Below are 16,767 nucleotides of genomic sequence, written 5' to 3'. Positions count from 1 at the left end.
CCATTAAAAAACGTGCCCGTGTGGACTGCTGGCGTTGTAGGTAGTTCGTCTTGAGGCCGAAACACAGGATCCTTTCTGGCTTTCGGGAAGCAGGGTGCTTTCTGGAGTCAGAAATGGGCAGAGCCCCTCGGCGGGCGGGCCCAGGCTCGCGCAGATGAGCGGAGATTCTCGTGAGCGAACGAGGCATCTGTCCCAAAGTCGGCCATGTCTCCAGACAGGTGGACAGGCGGGGGACAGTGCATTCTCCCGCCTCCGCGGACTCCGCTCGCACCGTGTTTTAATTCCCCGGATGAACTTGTTCCTTGCCCAGCGCAGACTGCTACAGGGTGAAGAGAATCACTGTGAGGCACCCCGGACCTCGCCGACGGGCAGCATCTCCTCCAGTGGGGAACTTCGGGGCAGGGAACGGGCCAGGCGCCACCGGCAGTGGGCAGGCCAGTCTGCCGGAACATTCTGCACCAGCCCTGTGTTCTGGCTTCCAGGGCAAGTGGAAAATGGGGCACGGGACTGTATAGGTAGTTTTCCTTCCGGTGCTGGTGGCCCACGGGCTCTGGTGACCTCTTCGTCCCCACCACAGCCACGTGGCTGTAGAGCACCGGCAGCAGGAAGCGGGTCACACAAGCCATGGAAAGACCACGGAGGGCCCGGGTGACAGACACCACTCTGAAAAGACTACATGGGACAGGACTCCCAACTGTGGGAGCTTCTGGGAAAGGCGACACCACGGAGACGGGAAGAAGACCACTGGTGGCCAGAGGATGGGGAAGGGGCCCGAATCGGGAGCCCGGGGGTCTCGCGGGGCCCGAAGGTACTTTGCATGAGCTAAAGCGGTAGATACATGTCCTGAAACGTTCTGTGCCAACCCGCGTACTGCCCAGCACCGAGACGTACACGTGGCACCCTGGAGACGATGCCTCGTCCCTGCAGCCTCTCGGAGGGGGAGGGGGACCACGAGGGTGGGGGGTGCGTGGGGGGCTCTGCAGCTGCCCCGCCATTTTCACGTGAACCTGAAACTGCTCTAAATAAAGCCTGTTTTTTAAAAAACCGCTGCTTCCTAGAAACATCCACTGCTGACAAAAATAACAGCAAGTGTGTCCGCTACAGCCTGTGCTAGATGGGCAGAGTCCGACGGCCTGGGCCCGAGGGCGGCAGCATCGTCTGCAGGAGGCGGGCGGCCAGCCGCACGGCTCGCTAACCGCACAGACCACACGGGACAGCGCGGCGGCTCCAGTTTCCTCGGGCCAGCAGGACGCGCGCCATACGGGGCCCAGAGCTGTTGGCAAATGTCAGGACGGCTGTCTCTGAGCCCTCCTTCAATCTGTCCCGCACCTTAATTTATACTTTGGCCACAAGCAGCACGCTGCACACGTTCGCACGTGAGCGGCCACGCTGGTAACTGGGAAGCCGGTGGCACCGTGGCAGGGAAATACGTGCTGTAAATGGGGACAAATCCGGGACCCCTGCAGACGTTGTCCTTGTACCCACTGTGGCAGATGGCCCCCATCAGGACGAAGGGGGCTCTCAGGGGACGTTATCCCTTTCCTGGGCACGCTGGGGGTCTCACCCTCCCCAGGTGACATCCGCTCGTCCCCGGGCGCTGCTCACCAGTCAAGAGTGACCGCGTGGCCCTCCGACAGGAGCCGTGCTACTGGACGTCACCACCGGCTGTGACACTGAGACCCCGAAGTTGGCTCCCGCATCTGCTCTGCGGTCCTGAATTTCGGCTTCGGAGGCAACACTTCCGGCTTGCGGTTGAGGTGCTGGTTGGGGCAAGTGTCCGTGTCGTGTAAAGGCTGCTCTGCAACCGGGGTGGGAGGGTCCAGAGGCCACGGGCGGCCGGGGGCTGTGGGTCGGTGGTGCCTCGCCCTGAGCACGCGAGTCGGCTCATCTGCCTGAGTCAGGGCAGGACGGGGGCACTGCCACGCAGGTGCCCCCTCGTTTCCACTTTCCCTACCACCATCTCCCGCCCCAAACCCCCAGCCGCGGGGTGCAGAGGCGAGCCCCGGTGCGCGGGGGATGCGGTGCGTGTGGGGACGGAGCACAAGTGGGCAGAGGGACACTCGGTGTGTCCCGCGGGTGGAAAAGGAGCCCTCCCACGCCCTGCCCGGGGCTCGAGCCACAAGGAGCGTGTTAGAGGCGGCTCACCTCCTTTTAGAAAACCTTCAGTTTGGCATTCATCCGAGGAGGAGGGTGATGGGCGCATGCCACCTGGGCAGGTTATGGGGGCAGGAGGTGGGCTGTGTCAGGAGCGTGCGTGTGGGTGTTCCAGACTTATTCCGTAAGCGGACGGCCACCCACACAGATCTGTTCAAACTTCCCAATTCTGAGCATCATTATTACTGATACAAATAGTTTTTAAAAAATTTAATACGTAAGACATCATGTAGGCGCTGCTTAGTGTTTTCAGAAGTATTTTGTGCGAGTTTAGTTCGATTTTCTCCCTTTCCTGTGGTCTTCAGGAGCTTCGGGGAGCAGCGTTAGAATCTAGGATCCTGGCCCCTTGCCATCCAATGCCCCACTCTGGGTGAGGCGTGCCCTCTGCATCAGCCTGCACCGCTGTTCAAGCACCTACGTGTTAAGGGGCTCATGGGGGGCTCGGTCGGTGAAGGGTCCGACTTCGGCTCAGGTCATGATCTAGCTGTTCCTGATTTCAAGCCCCGTGTCGGGCTCTGTGCTGCCAGCATGGAACCTGCTTCGGATTCTGTGTCCCCCTCTCTCTGCCCCTCCCCCCCTCACTGTCTCTCAAAAATAAACATTAAAAACAAAAGTCAAACAAAATATGTGTTGAATCTCAGCGACAGGAACTTACCGAATCCAGCCTCCTGCAGGTGCATGGCCCCGCCCGCTGCGGCCCGCCCGTGTGATGTCACCTGCCAGGCCGGGCAGGCGCCCCTGGCAGGAAAAAAGGCACCGAAGGCAGGCTTCGACATCATGGGCACATTTTATTCCTCAGGACGTTACAGGCTAACTCTCCTGGCGGAGCAGGTCAGTTCTGTTTCTGTGGAAAGTGTGCACCTTCGAAATCGTGGGGCAGTTTGTCCCTCGGACACGGTCACCGCGGCTCCTCCGCGGCGCAGGCACAAGAAGCAGGTTCCTCCAGCACGAAGCCGGCCGCGCGGGCCCAGACGCGAGACCGGTCCGCCCCGAGAAGCGCCGGCGGGACGCCCCCGTCCGCGGTCTCAGCGGCAAGCGTCCCTCCCTGGCCGCGCCCGGAGCCCCGCGCCCAGCCTGGCATGCATGCGCTGTGGTTAAGGATAGAGTGAAGGGGTCATTCACAGACGTGTCCATGACACAGAAGACGGCCTCACACGGACTCCTCGGTGGACAGCAGTAACGGGTTGATGTACTCAAAACCTTCAAACTCCGACTGGTCGATCCTCTTTATGACGTCCCTGGGTGCACAGAACAGCGCGGGCTTGGGTCAGCCCCGCCCCCGCCGGCCGCTTGACACCCCAGCAGCCTCCGCCCCAACCCCAATGAGGCCCCTACGGCCCCGCCCCCAGCAAGCCCCGCCCCTGCCTGTAGCCTCCTGGCCCCTCACAGCCCCGCCCCCAGCCTGCGGCATCCCGCCCCCAGAAGGCCCCGCCCCGCCGCGGCTTCACCTCCTCAGGCCCCGCCCCCAGCGGAGAGCCTCCTAGCGCCCAACGGGCCCCGCCCTAGCCTTCCCCCTGCCTCGCCACGCCACCCTCCCGAGGCCTTACTCGTCGTCAGGGGTCAGTTGCACGGGCTCGCTGGTGAACTGGGTGTCAAAGTTGTCCAGACCGTACTCGTCGGTTATCTGGGGCTGGAACGGCGGGAGGGCCTGCTTCTTCTCCAACTGGGAAGGACAACGCGACAGGTCAGAGCCGTGTACTGTGCGCCGTCTCCACCGGATTTGGGTTTTGGAAGGGACTTAAGTCACAGAATGGAATAGGAAGACGGGGTTTAAACACGTCCTGTATCTGAATGCCAGTTTTCCATCCCCTTAAACACAAGATCTGGGAAAACGTATCCGAAGCCAGAAAAGTCCTGACCCGAGTTAAAAAAATGCTGGCGGTACCTGGGACAGAGCCACGCTGGGCCCAGTGGTCCTGCCACTGAACCCGAAGGAGGCTGCTCTTGGGAGTTTTTTTGTTTCTTACATCTTGGAATCCTGGTCATAAAGGAGCGGGGACTTGGCAGGGACACCACTGCCCACGCCGGTGCCTGGTGAGCGCCCATCCCGCCAGGCCCTTCCTCCCCATAAAGCCATCGTTGACCTTCTGACTTTCTAATCGCAATGCTCACCAGGTAGGAAACAGGACTCCTCAGGATCCAGACTCTGACTTCCAACTCACCATTTATGGGGCTGGGACACACTTGTGCCGCAGGGCAGAGACGGGTGCCCAGGACAGGTGCCATTCAGCAGCATGTCACATGGGCGAGGGTGGGGAGGGCCTGCCGGCTCAGTCCCTCAGTTACACGCCCAGTTCCCTCCCCCCTCACCAGGTGTGTGCTGTGCGCCTACCAGTGCTGGGCCAGGCACGTTCCCCAGAACACTGAGCCGTAAGTGAGGGACGAGGGTCCCTGCTCCATGGATCTATCGCGTTGGGTCTCCTCCCTCCCATGTAGCCACACGTGGAGCCAGCCCTGTGCAGCCCCCACCCCTCAGCTCCCGGGGCCTGGAGGGCCCTTGGAAGGGCTGAGCCCGGGACCTCCTGCGGGGGCCGCCACATGTCCCCGAGCAAGCCATGAGACTGTCCAAGACCAACGTGACGGGGAGTTGTTCCGGGCACGGGATGTGACAAGCACGGGCCCCGCTTCAGCCAGTGAAGGACATGAGGGTGTCTCAGACGTGAGTCGTTTCCGGCGGCTGACCAACACGCACAGGGACGTGGCCAGCATGGCAGCCAGTCACAGGGCAGAGACAGGCGTCTTCTGTCACCCAGAGGATGCCAGGAGGGCTGCGTGGCAGAGAGAACGGCCGTCCCTGCAGCCAGAGCGGGTCAGCCGTGTCCAAACGCACGGGGGCCACGGGGCTGTGCCTGGGGGGAGTTTGCAGCTTCTCACCTTTGCGCAGTTACCCAAATTCTTTGGTCAGGACGAAGTCTTTTCCCCCAAGAAGTGGGAAGGGGGGCACTTCTTAAACTAGCTCCCTACCTTAGGTCTTGGCTGCTATAAGATTTAAACAGCAAGTCATGGCAGATCAAGAAGCGAGCGCACCTGGGTGCTCACCTGGGATCCTCCCGGCCCCCCCCAACCCCACCCTCCCTCGGACCCCCTTTCCTCAGTCAAAAGCAGGAGCGAGAACGGTGCACCTGGAGTGCCTCCCGGGGCGGCTGCCGATTGGCCGCACCGGGTGGGAGCAGAAGGAAGGTGCCGGAAGGGGCTCGCCATGGCGGCCGGGTGGGTCTGTTCTGATGGGCTGAAGGAGGTGGACGGCCCTGCAGAGTGTGCCAGGGGCATCGAGGGGCTCAGTGCTGCCTGAGAGGAGGCTGCCTCTGGCGAGGCCGGGCAGGGGACCGCTGGGAGGGCAGCAGTGGGGGCGGGGAGAGGCACAGGCCCCGGAGGCCGGGTCCCCGAGGACTGGGCAGAAGGGAGGGGCAGAGCAGGGTCCAGCGGACCACAGGGCTCCAGCCCCAGCCCGGCGGGAGGCTGGTGCTGCACGCCGTGGCGAGACGGGGCCCCGGCCTCTGAGCGGGGCTTCTCTGGTCTCCACTGCTCCCCGTTTCCCCAGCTCTGGGCTATGACCCCCCAACAGCACGTGTGTGGAGCAGGGACTGGCCTGGGGGCCATGAGGCAGAGGGACCCTAGCACCCACTGCATCAAAATGCTTCTTCCCTCCACTATCTCATAGTCCTCTCAGCGAAAACGACACCCCCTCAAGCACCGCGGGGGCTCCGGGCCCTGGACCCCGTGTCCCTCTTCACGCAAAGCACGTGCTTCTGCTCAGGCAGATGTGCACCTGTAGCAACGGTGGCTGCCAGCCAGGCTGTCCCTCACTCGGTAGAGCCAAGGGCGGGCCCACATGCGCCTGCCTCGGCCCACTGGGGTCTGAATGTGGCTTATAAACATGGACTCTGATCATAAAAGACTAACCTCCTCACTTCATATCCACGCCCCCGACCCTCTCCCTTCTGATCTTGGGAAAACCGTTAAGGTCTAGAATGAGACCCAGGCCAACTAGAGACTGGCTTGCCGGCAAGGACAACCAAGGACAATGGGGCTTTCGGCAAGGACGCACTGGTCAGAATGAGCAGTTGCCACCTTCAGGGGATGCGGCATCAAAGGGCTCTCGCCAAGGCCGGACATCTGGCTGGAGCCCCAGGGCAGTGGGCGAGGTTTCCACAGAGGCCTTTCCTGTTTCTGGGGCTGCACTTCGTGGAACCTAAGTCTGCAGGGCGCGAGGGCACTGGGCACTGCCATAGCTTAGCCAGTTGGCACGTGGGCCATGGGCGGTCCCTCCAGGGGTTCTATGGGTGCCTGGGTGGGGGGACAGGCCTGAAAGCAGAAAGGGGCCATCACTAACCCTAGCCTGGGGGCAGCTCGTTCCTCCAGCGTGTCCCGAGCTGTATGGATAATAGAGACCAGCCAGAATCTAGATCTCCTCCCACTGCTGCTGGAGTCATCAGAGGCAGTTCCTTTTTTCTTTCTTCAGCTTTCCTTTTTTTAAGCAGGCTCTATGCCCAACGTGGGGCTTGAACTCACAACCCTGAGATCAAGAGTCGCACGCTCCACTGACTGAGCTGGCCAGGCGCCCCTCAAAGTCAGCTTCTTAGTTAAAAAGTGCATGTGCTCTGAATATTGTTCTAAGTATTTGTTTAATAACCCCAAGGAAGAGGAGGCTGGATTCTGTCTTGAAAACAGTTCAGCCAGGGCCTGGACAGGGCAGCGTGTGGCAGGGCGGGCGACCAGGGTCTTGAGAATGGGGTTGGCCCTTCTCCCCACAAAGGCACAGATGACTGTCCTCTGGAAAGTGACAGTGACCAGGTGGAGCGGACAAGAGCTTCTCCGTCCACAGGGCTGGGGGTCGTCCTCGGCGCTGGCCGCGGGGCCACTACAGCAGCCAGGAGGGGGGCACAACACTGCCCCAGAGAGGGGCTTTCACCTGATCTAGTTCAAGCTCAAGTTCAACATGTACTTAGTGAGCTAATCTCCTTTTCCTCAGAGGAGCATATTTTCCAGGTTATATTTCAGTAACTTGCAACCATCTATGTATTTCAAAACAAAATTGGTTCAATTCCCCTTTAGCACCAGAAACCACGGCACGGAGGTCGGAAGGGCTTGCACACTTTGCTGTTAGCAGCAGCCCGGGACGGGAACAAGAAAGGTAGCTCTGGAAAACCAACTATGAAACCAGAGAAGACGCCCCTCGCTGGGCTGGCTCCCACCACTGGATTTCGGACCAGGCGGTGTGGTCACAGATCAAGGACATCCCCAAGGCGACCCGAGGAGGTATAGCGTGTGCTAGGGGACTCCCAGGCAGGACTTCTCCTAGGACCACCTGGGACCACCGTCCCAGGGGCTGATCACGGCCCCACAGGGTCCCTGTCAATTATAGGTGAACAGGTGAGTTTCCAAATCGCTTCCGGGGAACCATGCCCTTCACCCCCATCCCTGCCTCGGGGGCGAGGTGGGGTGGGGACTGGGTCTTTTGTGCTTTACCAGGTCCCAGTCGATGCTGCGAAAGAATGCATGAGACTTGATATCGGAAAATCCAGTCTGTGGCCGGCAGCCGAGCCTCTCTTTGGGGTCCTAGGGGTCAGAGATCAAATAAGGACATGTCAGCATGGAGCAAAGAAGCCCCAAGTCACGGCAAGAGAAAACCAGCTTTCCTTCCCTCCAGGATAGAAAGAGCTTCCTCGGATCATCTCCAGCCAGTCTTAACCAGCCCGGTGATGAGCAGACATTCCCTTCACTAAAAATTCTACCCCTAACACCGGAGGCTTCGTTAAATTTCTCTTTGGCATGATTTCGCATTTCATGTTTCGGCAAGTGTGACTAAAAACTGATGATTCACGGGACAGAGGTCAAATAGGGAGGCAGAGACTCACACCCACCCCGAGGCGTCCCGCAACTGACCCTGGAAACAAGTGCCCGCGGGGCCCCGGTCAGCCCAGGCAGCCACAGACGGGACGGGACGTCAGGGCGGCCACAGTGTACCTTGTTTAAAAATCCTTTCAAGACGTGGGAGGCTTTCACGGAGAGGAATCGGGGGATCCGGATGGGTTTCTCCAGGATTACTGCAACGATCGGGGCCCTGGTGAGGAGTCTGTGTCCCTCCCGACGCTCCCTACTGTGTTTGCTCTGCCCAGCTACCTGGGAGCTCCAAACCCTTTCTGAGCAAGAGTGTCCAGGGCGCTCTTAGGGCCCTGGCCCCTCCTCCCTCCATGCAGCAGGGCCTCTCGCCCACAGAAGGTCCCCCACACCCCCCACGTGCGCATAGTCACACGTGCCCAGGACCACACGGGAGCCAAGAGCATCCTCACAAACGTGGGCGCCTCCACACACGACCGCCAGAGGGCACCGTGGGGACCCGGTGTTCCTGGGCATCAGCATCCCGCAGGCAGGTGTTCTGCACCTCCGGATGGCCTCGGCCTAGACCCTAACGGTGGCCCCGCCCACCCAGGCCTCCAAGGCGCACACCTGGCAGGGGCAGGGAGGAGTCCGGGCTACAGCAGGGCAGGCTGTCTTTCCTGGTGGGGCTCCCACTTCCCACCCCAGCCTTTGCCTCCCTGAGAGCCAGTCTATGAGGACGTGGCTTCTGTAGCACTGCAGGGGCCAGCCCGGGACCCTTCCATCCATAGCCCCCCAAAAGAGGAAACACCTGCTCCGTGAGGTGGGGACAGACCTGCGCGCACAGCCTGGGGGCGGCACCTGAACCCTCGGGAGACGCCCGGTGGCCCACGTACCTTGAAAAAGGTAGTCCTCTGTGTTCATGTCGGGGTTGTCGGTGATGATGTCAAAGGGGGAGCGCCCGGCCATCATCTCAAACATCAGGACGCCCAGTGCCCACCAATCCACGCTGAACCCTGGAGGGATGGCAGAGGCCCGGCACACGGGTGGTCGGCAGGGGCACGGCTGCAGGATGGGGGTGCTCCGACCGCTGAGGGAGGCAGCCGAGTGGGGCGGTGTGCACGTCTCTGACCGGCGCTGTGACCCCTCTGCCCACCATCGTGGGGCCCCTGTCTTTTTCTTTCTTAACTAGTTGCAAAGCTGTTTTCACACCAGGACCATTAACTGTATGCCTGGCACTTTGCTGGTTTTCCAGATTGTCGTTTGGCCTTTAATCCTGCTTGTGGCCCCTTCGACCACACAGACACGTAAAACTGAGCACACCTGTTGGGCAGCCGTTTTCCTCCGGTTCACCTGAGCTTGAAAAAAATCCCTTCTCTAAGCCTGCATAAACTCAGGGGCACCTGGGTGGCTCGGTCGGTTAAACGTCCAACTCTTGAGTTCAGCTCAGGTCCCGATCTCACGGTTCCTGAGTTCAAGCCCTGCATAGGCCTCTGTGCTGACCGTGGGGAGCCTGCTTGGGATTCTCTCTCTCTCCCTCTCTCTTGAAAAAATAATAAACTTGAAAAAAGAAACCCCGTTTTTCACATCTTTCTGTATTCACTGTTTCAGTTAATCTGACAGGGTCAACAATTTTACTGCACAGGGCAGCGGGAGTGGGAGAGCCTGGCTTCAGTCGTGCCCGCAGCCCCGAGACTGCTTGGGACAGTCGCCCCCATCCCGTCCCGGGCCAGCTGCTAGGCTCCCCAACCGGCCTGCCCATCTACCGGCTGTCCTTCCCCGTCTGGCTACTCAGCGACTTTGGTTGTAGCAGCCTCCCGGGCGCCTCCTGCCCCAGAGGACAAGCGACCTACCCGCCCAGCCAGCCAGCCCCCATTTTCATGGCAAAGAAACGTTTAAAAATACTTGGTGACATATCGGTGATGTGCTCCACTGCAAACCCTAGGACACAAGGGTGTGAGGTGTGCACACGTGTACAAAGATGCATCACACGTGCGAGCACACACACACACGTATCCGGGGCACACACGCGAACACAGGCACGCGCACACACTGTAATCTCGTTTTCATTTCAAACCCGGAGAACGGAGAGGTGCAGACACGCTCTTCACGGTCTGCAGGGGCTGCAGGGCATTCTGTGTAACCTACAGCTGCTGGCTCGGTTTACAGCCGTGTGTCTCCCACTGACTGGGGGCAGGACACCAACTGGGGCTCCAGGCCTGGGGGCTCGTGGCTTCGTGTGGCTTTTCCTCCTTCCCAACCCCTTAGGGCTCCTCGAGACAAAAGGAACCCCACGCAGTGTCCTCCACCAGGGGACGCTTGAATGGACACCCGGGACACGTGGGAGCCACACAGGTTCACATAGGGCGGAGGCCAGCAGGTGACAGGAGGGAACCAAGTGAGGGCTGTGTGCTTTAGGTGTAATTTGGTCAATAAAACCGCTCTCCCCGGCTGCGGGGTCCGTGGTTAGGTCCCCCGGCAGCGTCAACCCCAGCAGGTCAACCTGACCCTCTGCATCATGCCCGCATCCCCGAGGGGTCAGGGGTCCCTTACAGGGGTGGGGGGCTGTGCTCGTCCACACCCGCCTGCTGTGTGCCTGTGAGCAGCCCCGTCCCACAGCCCCGCTCACCGTACTCCTCTCCCCGCAGGATCTCCGGGGCGATGTAATTCGGGGTCCCGCAGAACGTGCTGGTGGTGTCGCCAGGGCCCAGGCCTTCCTGCGGGGACACAGTCAGTTACCAGGAAGGAAGAAAAGCGTCTGAGGTCGGTTAGAGCAGGAGGCGCCTTGCCTGGGCCCCTTCGGGCTGCGGTGACCGGGCGGTCAGCACCTCCGACCCTGAGGGGCTGAGACGGCCACGGTGCTATGCCGACCGTGAATTCCAGGGGCAGGCGGGGTGGCCCTGGGGGCCGGGTGCTCGCCTTGCACATGCCGTAGTCCGTTAACTTGATGTGGCCGTCCGCGTCGAGGAGGACGTTGTCCAGCTTCAGGTCCCGGTAGATGATCCCTCTCTCGTGTAAGAAGTTGAGCGCGATGCAGATCTCAGCGGCGTAGAATCTGGGGGCAGCAGAGCAAAGTCAACGAGGCGCCTGGACGAGAGGCCCGGGTCCAGACAGAGCGGGAGCCGGGGGGACGCCCGACGCCCTAGGGTCCTCGTGCTCATCCAGCACGTGGGGCCAACCAGACCGCCAGAGGCGCTCGGCGTCCCAGACGTTAGGGGAGCGCAGATCGGGACCACCACACACCCGCTAGGGTGGCCACTCTCAGAGACGGGCGGAAAGTAAGCCACGCTGGCGAGGACGTGGAGAGCGGACTGTGAGAGCACGACCGGTGGGCGCTCCCGTGGAGAACAGCACGGAGGGTCCTCAGGAAGCTAACACGGGAATGCCACACGATGCAGCGTCCCGAAGGGCCCGGTCACCGGGCCACCCGGTCACCGAAGCCAAAGGCGGGAGCAGTGTCAGACGGGCGGGTAAGCAAAACGGGGTCCCTCCATACAAGGGAACGTTCCTGAGCCTGCTGCAACAATGAAGCCTGAGGACGTCGGCCAGTCCTCAAAGGACACATGCCTAGGATTCCACTCTCGAGGTCTCTTGGGAGGACTGGGGAGACGCTGGGGGCCAGCGTTTCACAGGGGCAGAGCATCAGTTAGGGAAGATGGAAAGTTCTGGAGGCGGGCGGTGGGGATGGCCGCATGAATGTGTGGATGTGCCTAATGTCCCTGAGCTGTGCGTTTACATTGGCAATAATGGTGTATTTGGGGTTACGTCTGTTCTACCACAATCAAAGAAAAAGAAAACGTGAGGCTCCCGGGGGACTCAGTCGGTTAAGCATCTGATTCTTGATCTCGGCTCAGGTCCTGATCTCACGAACCGTGAGATCAAGCCCCATGTCGGGCTCTGCACTGACAGCGCGAAGCCTGCTTGGGATTCTCTCTCTCTCCCTCTCTCTCTGCCCCTCCCCCACGTGTGCCCTCTCGATCTCTCTCAAAACAGATAAACTTTAAGAAAATAAAAAATAAATACAAAAGAAAAGGCCACTGTGTGGGGAGCGAGCCATTCCTGGGTTAGTACCTGCCTTTACCCAGAAAGGATGTAAGGTGACCAAAATCACTGTATGGAATTGATTTTTTTTTAATGTTTATTTATTTCTGAGACAGAGACAGACAGAACATGAGTGGGGGAGGGGCAGAGAGAGAGGGAGACACAGAATCTGAAGCAGACTCCAGGCTCTGAGCTGTCAGCACGGAGCCTGATGCGGGGCTTGGACTCACAAGCTGCAAGATCATGTCCAGAGCTGAAGTCGGACGCTCAACCGACTGAGCCACCCAGGCGCCCCTGCGTGGAGTTGATTTAAGGGAGGTGAGGCGGAGCAGGGAAAACCATGGAAAACAGGAAGGAGGTGGAGAGGAGATTCACACTTAGGGCCCAGGCTGCGGAGGGCGGGCGGCGTGGGTGGCCCCGAGAGTCACTGTCACTTCAATAGAAATGGGTTATTCTCCTCCGAGAGCCATCGCCCTGCATCCGTGAACCAGAACCAGAGGCGGCGGCCATGATGCCCACTCAGGTGAGTTCCCAGCAGGAGTGTGCCCCCCCCCCCCATTTTGGAAACAGGAAAAAGGCAAAACAGCTCGGCGGTGTCCCTGTGCGCACATACTCGCCTAGGAAGCACCCACTTCTCCGGGCGACGTGCCAGCTGGCTCTGGAGTCTGACACTCGGCAGGGGACAGCAACGTCCTCTTTGCTGGGCCCCCCCGGGCCCCTCCCAGCTCATTGCCGGCCTGTGCCCGCCTGCCCACACCCACCTGGCATGGTCCTCTGGAAGCTTCCTCTGTCTCTGCATGTGGAACATGAGGTCCCCGCCGTTGACATACTCTATGACCAGGAACAGCCTGGAGGGAGACAGAGGGTGGTTGGGGCTGAGACGCCAGGGCGGCCTGTGGGGACCTCACCAGTGGGGGTTCAACGTGGGGAATCCCTGGCACCAGGAACGCTGAGCCAGGCTGCGGGCATGTCAGCTCTCCTCCCATGAGGAGGGAGGCCCCTGGGTCACCTGACCCCTCTCACCGGGTGAGGAATGCGGCCCAGCCTGAAGAGCTGGGTCACTGAAGCAACATCCTGGGGGGCGTGGGCTCAGTTCCAACAGAGAACACAATCCCGTTCAGCCGCTCATGTCCCTCAGCACAGGAGCAAGCACTCCCCCCACGGGCCGGCCTTAGGGTAAAGGAGGTGAAGGTACGGCAGGGGCGGGGGCGGAAGCCACTGCGGGTAGGGAGGGCACCACGTGCACAGGTGGCTGGGGAAGGTGTCCCAAGAGGGCAGACGCAGGTCATGGAGCCGCAGGGCCACCTCGGAGGCAGAGGGGACAGGAGAGCAGTGTGCGGGTGCACAGGCCAGGTGAGGGGTGACGACGTCCGGTGAGTGACCGCTCTGGCCGCCGAGTCCGGGTGGACCCCAGGGAGGCACAGGAGGTGCCCTGTTGCCGGGCGGGAGCCCAGGAGGTTTGGATGGGGGCGGGGCGGTGAGCAGGCACCAGGGACGGCGGGCGAGGTTGCGGGGGGCTGGACACCGGACGGACAGCCCCGGCGCAGGGGTGACTTCATGGTGAGAGGCCTGGGGGCAGCTGGGCAGGGGGGCCCGAGTGACTCTGTGTGACCCCGCGACTAAGGAACTAAGACCACACGCTGTCCCGGTCTCCAGGCCAGCTACCGCGTGGTTCCTACTGCGTGACCTCTTTCTCGAGTTCGGTAAGATGCCGTTTTCAAAGTTAAATTCATGCACAATCTTCCAGAAACACCCCGTTGAGGGCAGATCATGGTTCCTCCGGGCGGGGAGTGGGAGGGTCACAGGTGCCCACACGACCGGAGAAGACGGGCTCCAGACCACCTACCAAGGTTCTGACACACACTTTACACACTTACAAGAGCAACGGCCCGAAATCTGTGAACCCGCAGATGGAAACAGGCCCGAGCAGCCCCGGCCACCCGGCCCGAGGCGGGGGGCAAGTCAACCCTCACTCCGCTCCCCTGCTCCAAAGGGCGCATCTGGTGCAGAAACCTGGACCTCCCCAAGGACTCGGCTGCGTCTGTGACGCTCCCCCCCACAAAGCCTCGCCCGCTCACGTGTGTGTTGTGTGTTGGCATTCGCGCTGCAGCAGAGGCAACAGGGTTCACCCCACCATCTGGCTCTGACAGTCTGCACAGGCGGCCACCAGGGCGGAAGTGTGGCAAAGGTCATCGGACCCCTGGGAAGAGACCCCCGGACCTCTAACCCCGAGGGTGACTTCAGATGCAGGGCAGAGATTTTCCACAAGGACCAGGAATCACGTCCCCAGGCGATACGGCTCCCTTGACAGCCTGCACCCCCAGCAGCGATGTTCACCCCAACGCTGTGCTCCCCGGGAAACGCTGCTGGGGCCCGGCCCGCCTGCGGTGACGTCAGGTGGTGATGCAAACCCACGCCGCGGCCAGAGAGAATAACGGCACGCTAACTCTGGGGAGAGCATCGGGAGCTTTAAGGAGCCGAAAAACGGAGGGGACGTTTAAAAACGGAGCAGTGGAAGCAAAGGCAGTTTCCTTTTTCCACCCAGAGAAAAGCCGTGGGAATCTGAGGGGAGGCGGAGCCAGGCTGGGCTGGTCTGTGGTCCTGGGGTAATTCCCAGGTCAAGGGGTTTGTTCACTTTGCAAAGCTGATCAAGCCCCAATCCCAGCGGAGGAGGAACTCTGCTGTCTTTGCGAAGGCGGCGGCAGACCTATGTTTTTCCCCGTCTTTGGTCTACAGATAAACCTAAGACTGCTTTCGGCGTTTCCTCAGAGCAAAACTGCGCCAGAGTCACAGGGCTCACCTCCCGCTAGTGGGCGCCTGGCACGCGGGGCAGCTCCCGTGTGGCACGAGTCCCTTCACCCACAGCCCCTCCCAACCCAGAGGGGGGCCGGCGACAGGTGGAGGAGGCCTGGGGCGGCCCTTCAACATCGGATGGCCGACCTCTGCCCAACTCCCCCCAGCCTGCGTGTCCGCCACCGGAAAGGGAAGGAAGCAGGACTGAGGAGCCCAGGTCAGCGCCTAACCCTGCCCTGACCCCCCCAGAGGGGGACCGAGGGGCTGTGCCCCGCTGGCTGCAGTAAACCCGGGCATGGGACCCCCACGGACCCCCACAGACCCTCAGAGCGAGAGCCCAGCGTGCGCTCACTCCTCAGAGCCGAGGACCTAGCACCCCCTCCCCCACGCCTCCCCACCCCTGGGGAATAAAGCCCCCAGCCCCCCAAACCAGTCAGACGGAAACACCGACGCCACAGGATAGAGCGAGCTTGGGTCAGGGGGTGAAACTATGAACTAGGTAGGGGCCGGCACGACCTGTTTGTAAATAAAGCTTTATCGGGACACTGGCGAGCGTCGGTGTCTCCGTGCTGTGTAGGGCTGCCTGCACCACGGCAAACACTTCCGACACGAACCGAGCGGCCCTCAGAGGTGAAAATCCTTACTGTCTGACCCTCTGAGAGAAGGTGCAGGCCCCTGGTAGAAGAAATAAGGAGGGCTCGTGCGGCCTCACCGAAGCTCGGGCAGTGACCTCAGCACTTCGCGCCTTAACGGTCCGCCCAGTGACCGAGAGGCAAAGCTCTACCCCTCCCCTACTTCACACGCGGGAGGCCGGGGCCCTGCAAGGCTAAAGGACTCCCTCGGGGTCACGGTCGCTGTCGACGAGACCTGACGTCACACGAGGCCGGGGCACCGAGACCCCAGGCTCAGAACCCCCGCTTGCAGGTGCCTCTCCCACACCACGGGGGCCGTCGCCCCCCCACCCCCACCCCGAGGGAACGGTCCCGGGAGGAAGGAGAAGCCGCTCGGGGGACAGAGGAAAAGAAGAACTCGTGTGAACGGCAAGGAGGGGAGGCAGGAGGCAAGGCCGGTGAGCCCCGCAGGACCGGGCAGGTCGAAGATGGCAGAGAGGTGCCGGCAAGAGGCGGAAGCTTCCGGAGCGGGAGACACTGCAGAACATACCCACCCGTGGCTGGGGCCTGGAGGCTCGGCCTGGGGACGCGGGGGCCGAGCTGGGGCAGGCGTCCTCACACGGGAGAGGGACACACAACCGCTCAGGAGGCCACCTGCGCACGGAGCGGAGAGGAGCAGAGCAAAGCAAAGCAGGAGAGGCCACCGCCGCGAAGCGGCCGCAGGACGCCGGTGGGAGCGCGTTCCCGCCAGGAAAACGTAAAAGTCATGTGAACAAAAGCTGGCAGGCAGAGGGGGAGGCGGCTCCTTCCACAGCCCCAGCCCCAGGCGTCTCGCGAGGTCCTGCCAAGAGACGCCAGCGCAATTGAGAATGTTCTAGAGAATACAAGAGAAAACTCAAAAATCCAGCGAGGACGGCGCAAGAAGTGTACAGAACGGATATTGGTGAAAACTCCTAGAAGAACCATCCACAAACCAAATCTAAAAGCACATTAGCAACAATGCACGACGTGGCCTTGTCCCCCAGGGAGTCAAGCAAACGTCAACCCCACGTGTACCTCGTGACGGCACAGCTCAGGGGCTTAGTAACGGCTGCGTCCCGACATGGTGGGGACACTGACACGCCCTTTCTCCCTTTTACTTTTATTCTTCATTTTTAAAATGTTTATTTATTGTGTGTGGGGCGGGGAGGGGCAGAGAGAGACTCCCTAGAAGGCTCCCAGGTCAGCACGGAGCCCGACGTGGGGCTCAAACTCACAAAACAGGAGGTCACGACCTCAGCTGAACTGACTCAGGTTGCTTTTCAACCGACTGAGCCACCCGGGCACCCACGGCCATGTTCTTTCTGGA

The 16,767-nt window shown here is 61.1% G+C and overlaps 1 protein-coding gene across 1 annotated transcript in view; it reads right to left on the bottom strand.

Moving 5' to 3' along the window:
- Positions 1-2,922: 2,922 nt before the first annotated feature.
- PRKCZ (protein kinase C zeta) overlaps positions 2,923-16,767 on the bottom strand; it is a 96,009-nt gene continuing 82,164 nt past the window's right edge. The window contains exons 11-18 of the mRNA XM_042996387.1: positions 12,777-12,863; positions 10,894-11,029; positions 10,604-10,691; positions 8,871-8,990; positions 8,122-8,201; positions 7,624-7,713; positions 3,702-3,817; positions 2,923-3,392 (exon numbers count right to left, since the gene is read on the bottom strand). Coding sequence (XP_042852321.1) covers positions 3,305-3,392; positions 3,702-3,817; positions 7,624-7,713; positions 8,122-8,201; positions 8,871-8,990; positions 10,604-10,691; positions 10,894-11,029; positions 12,777-12,863 — 805 coding nt within the window. The 3' untranslated portion in view covers positions 2,923-3,304. The remainder of the gene's footprint in view (positions 3,393-3,701; positions 3,818-7,623; positions 7,714-8,121; positions 8,202-8,870; positions 8,991-10,603; positions 10,692-10,893; positions 11,030-12,776; positions 12,864-16,767) is intronic.

Source organism: Panthera tigris, chromosome C1, assembly GCF_018350195.1.
Source record: "Panthera tigris isolate Pti1 chromosome C1, P.tigris_Pti1_mat1.1, whole genome shotgun sequence".
Lineage (NCBI taxonomy): Eukaryota > Metazoa > Chordata > Mammalia > Carnivora > Felidae > Panthera > Panthera tigris.
The sequence above is the reverse complement of the archived record's forward strand: the minus strand, read 5'-3'. Positions and strand labels throughout refer to the sequence as shown.